Source organism: Schistocerca serialis, chromosome 4 (genome assembly GCF_023864345.2).
Source record: "Schistocerca serialis cubense isolate TAMUIC-IGC-003099 chromosome 4, iqSchSeri2.2, whole genome shotgun sequence".
Classification (NCBI taxonomy): domain Eukaryota; kingdom Metazoa; phylum Arthropoda; class Insecta; order Orthoptera; family Acrididae; genus Schistocerca; species Schistocerca serialis.
Window position 1 is genome coordinate 885,168,503 of NC_064641.1, and position 10,907 is coordinate 885,179,409.

General features: G+C 37.3%; 1 protein-coding gene across 1 annotated transcript in view; it reads left to right on the top strand.

The window, feature by feature from the left end:
* LOC126475039 (CLIP domain-containing serine protease 14D-like) overlaps window positions 1-10,496 on the top strand; it is a 48,447-nt gene extending 37,951 nt beyond the window's left edge. The window contains exons 5-6 of the mRNA XM_050102585.1: window positions 3,961-4,163; window positions 9,694-10,496. Coding sequence (XP_049958542.1) covers window positions 3,961-4,163; window positions 9,694-9,879 — 389 coding nt within the window. The 3' untranslated portion in view covers window positions 9,880-10,496. The remainder of the gene's footprint in view (window positions 1-3,960; window positions 4,164-9,693) is intronic.
* Window positions 10,497-10,907: the final 411 nt, after the last annotated feature.

The window sequence follows — 10,907 nt, forward strand, 5'->3', positions numbered from 1 at the left end:
AAGACTGAAAGTCTCTTCTTGCCAATACTTACAAAGCCCAAATATTGGTGAAGAGGTAACGTATAGTAAATTTTCACGTGAATAGGCAACCACTTTCCTGGAAATGACAGGGGAGCGGCAGAGAGGCAAATTTAAATATTGTGGAAGGTTACTGACACACACACACACACACACACACACACACACACACACACACACACACACACATGTGGAACATAGCGATCATTTGTGTCACAATATTTTGAAATAAAACAGCATGTTGAATAGAAAGACACTCCCTGTTTGCAAATGCAGTGTGCAATGGAAAGAATTTGACAACTTCAGAAACTTTTTGCCACACTATCTGTACTATCTGATTATCAGTTAGATCTGTAGCCTGCATTTTTACTTGGGTATATTTAGTTCATTATCTTTAATATCATCTTATTCCTTTATCAGGTCAGGCCCATAAGCTCTAACCCTTATGCATTTAACCATTCATATCTCCTTATTTCCCTCTTTACATTATTTGCTCAGCTGGACCAAGGCACCACCAGACCAAAAACTGTACTCTGTGTCATTGTCATCATGCGTTGGACACAGAATGCCGTTTTTGTCCACATATGACACAAAATAATACTGTACTGGTTTATGTGTTGCCACCGCACTAAACCACTTTATCAACTCCATTTTCAATTATTATTTGGGCATTTCTGTCTGATGGATAATATTTACAAGTCTTTACTTTTATGTACAGCTGCAATTTTATGACATCCTAGCATCACCCAAACTATAATTGCTGAAGGTGCCTCACCAGAGTAAGCATAGCAAAAGTAGGATTGGTTTAAGGTCACATGGGTTCCATTGGCACCTATGAATTGCAGAGTCCCTATCCAGGAACATGTACTGGTACTCATAACTTTTTAAATATTTTATTTTACTTCCATATGACATGTAAAGTAACATCTAATGAAATTCAATTATGCTAATGTAAGCCATAAAAAATGCTTTATGGTTTGATTTCTAACCATTATCTGACCAACATAATAAACATTAGTCAAGACATTAAAACTGCCCATCACAGCTGACATTTGTAAACTCCTTTACACAGCAACAAAAAACCTCTGCTCAGCCAAAAAAATAGCAGAATGTATTTTTTTGCGCTTTCCAAATAATAAATTTGTTAACCTGTTGAGGTGGCTCTGCAGCACCATTTCAGGAATGTTAAATTACAGAGGTGACTGCTGTTTATATTCCACATGTGATCTGCTGGTTACCCTCACTGTTGTGTTCAAGCAGTTACCTCTACTCATCAATGCATTAATGAGTTGGGTAACCATTTTAGCCCCAATTGTGCAGAAAGAAAGTGTATAAACAGTCTACATTAGAACTCCATGACAGATAAATTTCACCACTATTACAACCACTTGTATGTTTAACCACTAGTCATCTAATCCAAACAGAATACACAGAGGACATTTATACAAAAAATGGTCACTTTGAAATCATGTTGTAAACACTCAGAACTGTATTTATGATGTACAGCATATTTTTGTTTGTGCTGAGGCAAACCACAATTTTTGATCATGTAACTTTTTGCTAGACTAACACTGCCATAAGATTTAAACATTTACAGGCTATTCAGTTTGCCTGATGTGTGTTTCTCTCCATCACAAAACTGAAATAAGATTTTATACTTTTACGTACATAGATAATGTATATACTGAAACTAACCAAATGAACACGGTGTTCTTACTTTTATTTTTGTTACTGGAAGAGAGTTAATCTCTATTCCACATCTCTACCATCATTTGAATTACTGGCAAGCAGGACTGACAGTTATGCCAGGGTGGCGAAATGGTTAGCACATCCGCATAGTGCGATGAAGACACGGGATTGAAACCCGGCCGTGGTACAAATTTTCATTTGTTGCTTTAGTTTGCATATATATGTCACAGAACTGACAGTTGCCCATCATTGCAGGCACTGACTTCTAGACTCTCTCAATGCTGATCATAAGTTATTACAGATCACATTCAAAATAAAATTAATTGTATTACAAACATTAAATTTAGACTTCAGCCTAGAATAAAATTTCTTAATACTCTCTTGAGGATGCTACAAAGGTTATAAAAGCCACATTGTTGTATTTATCACTGGAAGCTGGAAACCTACTACTGCAACACTTGGCAGCAGGCAATAAACTAACTGGCACACCTGAATGCACCTGAAAGTTTACATATATCACAACTGGGCTGAAACAGGGTATACAAACATATGGTAAAGGCTGAACGTGAAATTAGTGAAAAGCAAGTGCTACACACTGAGGTGACATAAGTCATGGGATAGCAAAATGTACTTATACAGATGGCAGTAATATCACGTATACAAGGTATAAAAGGGTGATGCATTGCCAGAGCTGTCAATTGTACACAATTAATTCATGTGGAAAAGGTTTCCGACATGATTTCAGCTGCATGATGGGATTTAGCAGACTTTGAATGTGGAATGGTAGTTGGGGCTAGATACATGGAACATTCCATTTTGGCACTTTTTAAGAAATTCAATATTCTGAGATCCACAGTGTCAAGAGTGTGACAAGAATACCAAATTTCAGGCATTACCTCTCACCATGGACATTTCAGTGGCTGACACCCTTCACCTAATGACCAAGAGCAGAATTGTTTTGCGTAGAGTTGTCAGTGCTGACAGAAAAGCAACACTGCATGAAATAACCACAGAAATCAATGTGGAATGCACGATGAACATATCCGTTAGCACAGTGTGGTGAAATCTGGTGTTAATGGGCTATGGCAGCAGACAGCCAACACAGTGCCCTTACTAATGGCAAGACATTGCCTGTAATGTCTCTCCTGGGCTTGTGGTCATATTGATTGGACAATAGACAACTGGGCTGTGTTTACATGTAATGGACTGGGTTCTGGTTATGTTCAGCTACTTAGAAACCATTTGCAGCCATTCATTGATTTCATGTTCCCAAACAACAATGGAATTTTTACGGATGACAGTGTGCCATGTCATTAGGCTACAATTGTTTGCAATTGGTTTGAACAGCATTCTGGACAATTCGAGAAAATGATTTGGCCACTCAGATCACCTGACAAGAATCCTATCAAACATTTATCGGACATAATCAAGATATCAATTTGTGCACAAAATTCTGAAACGGCAACAATTAAGCAATTATGGACCACTATACCACTATACAGGCAACATGGCTCAATGTTTCTGTAGAGATCTTTCAACAGCTTGTTGAGTCAATCACATGTTGAGTTGCTGCAAAATAAGCTGGGCAAAAGGAGGTCTTATACAATATTAGGAGGTATCCCATGACTTTCATCACCTCACTCTGTTATCACTAACCATAATTCAAACAAATAGATATCAGACTGTTAAGATACTCTGTTTTCCTTAGCAGCCTACATTATTTGGTGTGAGAATATCAACAAACAATTTTTAGACTAGCTCAGTTAATGACTGAAAGCAAACAATTTCTGTGGTGACAATTTGTAGTAATGAACAGCAGAGCAATTGTAAAATGTGTAAAATGTGATTTAATAAATTAGAATAGAGACAAATACAGTCTTCAAACATTGTAAAATATACATCATTTTATGTCAATGGTCTATTATTTCTTGAGCTTCAAAAATACCATACAGTCATACGCACACAATGCTAAATAGAATTATAATTTGCAATTCTAAACTGCTAGTGTTTAATTTTCCAGCACAGAGCTGTAATTCCAGCCATGAGCCCCTGAAAGCACAGGGCCTGTAGCATGTGTTATATGGATAAACTATCTCTGAGTTAATGACACAAATGATGTCTTATTCTTATGCAGTAATTAATTTCTATTCCGAGGATTCTGTAGAATCTTCATAAGTGCACATTACTCCAGTCAACACTATTCTTTGGTTACTTATGTGCAGTTCTTCAAACAGCAGACAACATTTGTTACAGTTGAAGCTCTAGAAGAGGCAGGCACCCTGTCAGAGGTGCTGGGCTGGGGAGAGGTGGGAAGCGGCCAAGTGTCGGCGCTGCCACTGCTGGCCCCAGTGCAAGTGGTGGGCCGTTCCATCTGCCAGCGTGCCTGGGCTGCACTTGGGGTCATGCTCCCACCCTACACCCTGTGCTCTGGCTCGCAAACTGCTGGCACTTGCAATGTGAGTCTGTGTGTACAAATGTCGCACAATGTGAGTCTGTGTGTATAAATGTCACAATATTAGTGCAAAAAGTTTGTTTCTGCAATTAGACATTTCTAAGAACATTACAGATAATCTTCAGTTATACTTTTGGATGAAAAGCACGTTGACTAATAGTTGATCATTATAACTGCTGTTGTATATGTGAGTAAAAAGCATGCTGTCTCCAATTTTGTCACTTTGAGTTAGTAATTACTTCTTGTAGTTGAGAAAGAGACAAAGTATACAATGGCCTGGGGTGTATATTCCCCAACAACTTATAAGTTTACTGATCCAGTTGAATGTGTGTTTTAATATGGCTTCTTCTTTTCTTTGTGTCCAGTTAATGGCTGCTTGGTGGCACAATTAAATTTTAAATAACTTTTCACAACTCCAACAAATTTGATTTTCCAAGTTTATGTACATTTATTATCACAGACCTTGGCTGATGATGAACAGTTTTATATAGTAAATTTCACAGATCAGTAAACCTACAAAGACTACAATGAGTCTAAATTGCACTAACAAGTGGCAGTATGGCACTGGTACATATTCAATAAATGTCCATTTGAAAATATACACAAGTGTCTACATGCATTTGACTGTGTTTTACAGCTGCTTGGCATGGACTGAGTTATGTATCAATGACTACAAACATTACTTAAAGAAAGCTGTATGTGGACTGACACGGAAGTTTACATAATGAATGTTAGATGCAAACTGACTGTGGCTTTGTGCACAGCACCTATTAAAGACATGCGTAGGACAGTTATTGCAAAATGTTAAAATATACAGTTATTACATTTTCAATGTAAACAGAAAAGAAACTTCTCTCTGTCCAAACAGGCCTTGGAAGGCCCAACGGTACTGACCGACAGCCATGTCATCCTCAATCTATTGGTGTCACTGGGCACGCACAGGTGTGGAGGAGCACCTGGTCAGCACACTGCTCTCCCAACCATTGTCTGTTTTCATGTCCAGAGCCACTGCTTCTCAATCAAGTAGCTTCTTAGTTGGTCTCACAAAGGCTGAATACAGCTCATTTGATAACAGCACTTGGTAGATCTGAACAGTCACCTACCCAAGTGCAAACCCAGCCTGAAAGCTCAAACAAATTTCGGGCTTGCAGCCGGTCGTCGTTCAATACTTCGCATGATATTTCAACTGGGCACCTGCCAGTCATCTTCTGGTGAGCTGTCGCAGACTGTCGAAAATGTCCTCCATTCCACAATATATAGCGTACTGTAACTATTCTGCGCATGCGTCGAAAACTTGATAGTTGAACCACACTGCCTGCCGGCAGCACCCTCGCTGGTGGAATAGCAAAACTCAGTCGCCCTCTGCGTTGCTGTTTGCCACGGCAGTCGACGCAATCTGTCGTCTTCGATTTGAGCAAATCATGGAGATGATGGGATTCCATGCACTGTCCAGCTGGTAGCCGCTGTCACAGTTTAACAGATTTTCCGCCAGTCGTATTTCTACGGATTCTTTAATAATGGAGTCCCAGAAAGACATTGCTGTGGACAAAATCATTGTTTCTTCATACTCCATTGAATGTCCAGTAGAAATACAATGTTCAGCAATAGCGGACTTGCTTGGCTGCAAAAGGCGGGTGTAATGTTGATGTTCAGTGCAGCGTTCTTTCACGGTGCATGTGGTTTGACCTATGTAAGCCATACCACATTGGCACGGTATCTTGTAAATTCCGGGCTTTCGTAGTAACAGATTGTCCTTAACTGATCCCACAAGGTCCGCAATCTTCGATAGTGGGCGGTAAACCACTTTTACCTGAAATTTTCGGAGGATTCTTGCTATTTTAAACGAATTGTTGCGAACGAAAGGAAGAAAACCTAAAGATTGTTCCAGCATGTTCTCCTCTTTATTCACTTCCTGCTTCTTAGTTTTAACTGTTAGTGCCCTGTTAATCTGCCCATCTAAAGACAGTATTCAGCGAAAATGGGTATTCCATCCGGCAGACATACGACATATGTACAAGTGCAGCCATGACATTATTACAGCACTGTTAATATCTACAGCTAAATATTTTATGTAGCTTCATTTCTGGCACATTGCTGTCAGTTATTTGAGTACATTACTTTCCTTTGTTTAAGCAAAGAGTGAACTCGAAGCAACCAATCACAGATCGAGTTTTGAGCAGTGCCAGCAATATGTGGGCAGTGAAGCTGTTGCATAAACATGGCCATATGATCCAGGTACCTGTTTCTGGCCTAACAAACACATTCAAATTAAGAAATGGCATTTTTCCACAGCCCACTAGGTGAATAGCAGGCTGTTCCCAACATCCCACCTCAGTTACACGACTTGCAGACATTTGAAACACGTTCACATTATTTCATGGTTTACTCTAGATGCAAAGCTGGAGTACACTGATCACTGATTCCATCCCAGGGTGTGTGGGGTGGCGGCAGGAAGGGCAACTGGCCACCCCTTTCAATTAACCCGGCCACCCCTTTCAATTAACCATGCCAAATCCGTTGAAACCATGCCGACCCTGCGCAGACTGCGGGACAAGGCACTAGTGGAAGAAGTAGAAGATTGAGGGGTATTCATCCCTTTCTTAAAGTAATCTGATAGAACATCTGTGAGTCAATATTGCTCATAACATGGAGCAATGAATGATTATCGCTCCAACAAGCACCTGGCATGGAGCTGTCTGAGGATACTGTATCCCTAACTAGTATCTTTGAATTTGAAGATGAACAATTAGAAAAGCTGAACGAAGCAAGAATGGCACATAAAAACTGAATCTGCTGTTACATATATTCCTACGTCTCTTCTCTTAAGACAGATATGGATAAATTTGAACAGAAGCAGGAAGAATGGTTAGCTAACATCTGGTCTTAAAGTATCAAATAGTAAAGAGAGACAAATTCCATTCGATATGAACCATTAACGATTAGCAAGGAGAGGTCCCCAGTGGTGTGATCGATTTTTTGAAATTATCTATGTGGTGACACAGGTTAAGGTCCCAGGTACCACACCTTGCAGCCATTCATCCTGGTGGGCCTCTCATCTGATTAATTGCGCAAAAAAGTTTTCAGAATTTCACATAATATTCTATAGCTTTAAAAAGTATTGTACTACAGATTGATTGCATAGTGTAACGGTTATAATGCAAGGGGTTGTGGTGTTTTGAATTTTTTTATTTTTAAATCTTTATCATAATTACTTTGAGCATTATTTTTATTCATTTAACTGGACTAAATGTATTTTTTTAATTATATCTACACTTTTGTCACGTTATGTTACTCATGAAATTAACTTTTTCAGTTACTCTCATTGTTTGCTCCTATACTATTTTTCCTCTTGGAATCTTTGTACATGTGTTTTTAATTATTTCTGCATGTTAAGATTATTGCAATTTCTTCCATTTTATCATCATATATTATCATCCATGTTGTTGCATTCACTATTTTTATGCCTCAGTTTGCTTGGATTTTGTTTCTCCTTATAGACCCCTCTTTCATTTAAATCTTGATCTGTTATTTTCTCCATAGTGCAGTAAGAATCTATGTGTTAAATATTTGTGTGAGGATCACTGTTCAAGAAAATTTACATATTTTAACGAAAATTACATTTATGACACCACTGCCCTCTCGGTATAAATAGATTATTTTGTCCTTTGTTTTTTAGCTAGTAGATTGGCATTTTCAAATGTTTAAATGTTAAGGCAGGAAAAAACACTATTATATTTACAGGAAGAAAAAATGAGAGCAGTTGAAAAAATTAGTATGTTGACTGAAATGATGTGACAAGGGAATAGAAATAATAAAAATTGCATTTAAAGCAATTAATTGAATAAAATAATAATAAAGGTCATTTTGATAAAGATTTACAAACAAAATATTCAAAGCACTAAATGATATTCAGACACACAAACCCTGCATATGAGGCCTATACTGCAACCACTACACAACTGTTCTGTATAACATTTCTTTTTTAAAGCTGTAGAGCATCACACATCATTCCAATCTTTTTTTCCGATTACTCACAAACGAGGTTGCAGAGTCTGATACCTGGAACCTCAGCCTACAATACCATATAGATGGCTTCAAAAATTTGATCCCATCTTGTAAGAACAGAGGCTATATCAAAAGCTAATCTTAATTTTCCAAAAATAGTGCTTTAGAAATTAGTGAGGACATATTAACCAAACAAATATTCCAATATTTTTGGAAACAGAAGCAAATAACATCTTGCAGCACAAATACTAAAAAAAATCTAGAAAAATGGTATTTGGAAATCATACACAGAAATCCTTTCAAAAATAAAATGCAAAATTTACAAGCATACATGTACATTAAAAATAAGATATAAGGTGTAGTTTGTTGGAAGAAAGAAAGTGACAACATGGAGAAAAGATAAACAACTGTTGGAAACTGTGTAAGTACTAGAAAAAGAAACTGAATCTTGCCTTTCTATGCAACACATTTTCAGGCAAGGATGTAATATACAGCCTTACTGTAGCACAGCTAAGAAGTTTTCTCAAGACTGAGCCTGCAGTAGTTGGGTTGCCAGCCTTGTCTGGACTGACCACAGCTTAATTCACTGAATCACTCCAGCATGATGTACTCCACAGAAGTTAGTAAAATGGAACTGGATGTTCATTAAGCAGTAACAAAAGAAGAAAAAGATAGGAAATTCTGTCTCCTGAAAGTATTACTATGACAAATGGGAATAATTTTAAATCACTGGCCTCCAAATTAAACCATGTGCCAAGCATTTATCACTTAATAAAGGATTTTAAACCTAACTGTACAACTACTGCAGATTTGGTATTCTTAAACCCCATTTAGGGTTTCTTCCAAAGAAATAATGAAAGAAGACTGCTGCATTAAACTCTGAGATAAATTTTTAGCCAAAGTTACCTTGATGGACTAGCTCCACTGGAAGAAATGATGTTGAGGAGAAATGAATTCTCCATGTTGTAGCCAACTGTTTCTAGAAAGAATGTTTTGAAACATCCTAGCAGATTAAAATGGTGTGGCAGACTGAGACTCAAACCAAAAGAACTTATTTTTCATGGGTAATGATCTCATTGACTGATCTATAAAGGCTGCGGCTAAGCCATTTCTTCACAATATCCTTTCTTTCATGGGTGCTAGTCTAGCATGGTGTGCAGGAGAGCTGTTAAGAAGTTTAGAAAATAGGGGAAAGTATTTGTAGAGATGAAGCTATGAGGGCATGCTGTAAGTTAAATTTGGATAGAATAGTAGGAAAAAACAACCCACGCACAAGGCACAGTTCTGGTTTCAAATGTGTGTTTCATAGATAGTTTTAATCTAAAAGGAAACCTCAAACAGTGCATACTCAACTGCAGTGTGATAGATTTAACTGTCAGCTGTAGTTTGCTTATGATTGTTCTTAGTAAGTACTTAAACAGAAAAATGCAAATATAAATGGAAAAATAGTTATCTGCAGATTTTCATGTCACAAGTTACTTCCTAATCTATCATTTTTTAATGATATGCATTATACATTTCTTGATCAGGGAGACAGTGGAGGAGCCCTGATGGCTCAGGATGCTGACGGACTTTATTATGCCACAGGCATAATCAGTTTTGGAGCTCCAAAATGTGGCACTCCTGGTATCCCAGACGTCCACACTCGCATTGTCTCCTACCTAAATTGGATTTCTTTGGTCACCAGCGGTGGTGGTGCCTGGAATTACTCATAAATGGTGATTTAATTTTATCTTACAGTTGTGAAAATTAGTTAAAACACTTATGAAATACATTCTGTAGTAAACTGCAAACATAAATTGACACCTGATACAGAGATTGTATGAAACATCAACACATGCACTCACAAGACTCGAGTTGTAACACATATGTTATTCTTTGATTATCTTAGTCAATAGTGCTAGTGAAACACGAGGAAATAAAAAGCAGAAACAATGGCCTTAAAACACAGAAACAATGGCCTTAAAACAAAAAAAAGGTGACAGTGTACCTTTATAAAGCTATATTCCATTCCACAATTCATTTCTCTGTGACTGAATGCACAGCACATATTTAACTGTTTGTCCTAAACTTTTTAGTGGGTGCTATTAGTCAGCTTGTAGTAGGTGAACATACAGAATTTGAGTAGATATGTAATGGGCACTGTAAGAGATTAATTTACACAGGAACTGTTAAACATCCAATTGTTTTCCAGAATGGAGAAAACAAATGCTTCAAACTAACATGTGAAGTTACTGAAGCATAATCAATATTAATGCAATGAAGAACTTATTCCCATTTCATTCTTAACTGAGTTAGCAATTACATATTCTTACATATGTGGTATAGCCAGTAACCTCAAATGCTGATGGTAGGCAAGGAAAGAAATTGTTACCATTTTTTCTGCAAAGAGACTGCATAATATCAGTTCTTTTACTTTCCTACAAAAATAGTTTGTATCTCATTTACATTATTATTTTTGGAACTGGTGAAAGAAATGAATATTACTCTCATAAATTTATACTTACACTTTTATCAAGTGATACCAAAGATTGACAGATATGCTCATTTAATCATTTCCGAATCTGTCAATAGGTTTCAGAACACCATCACTGTCCACTGCTGTTAATATAGCACAAAAATCACTGTTAAATTATGTACAATTCAGTTTAGTAAACATTTCCTTGTTGATGGATCTCCAGCATACTGGATTAATATATTTTATATGTTTGTCTGTCACTCTTCATGGTTAAACATGACTTTG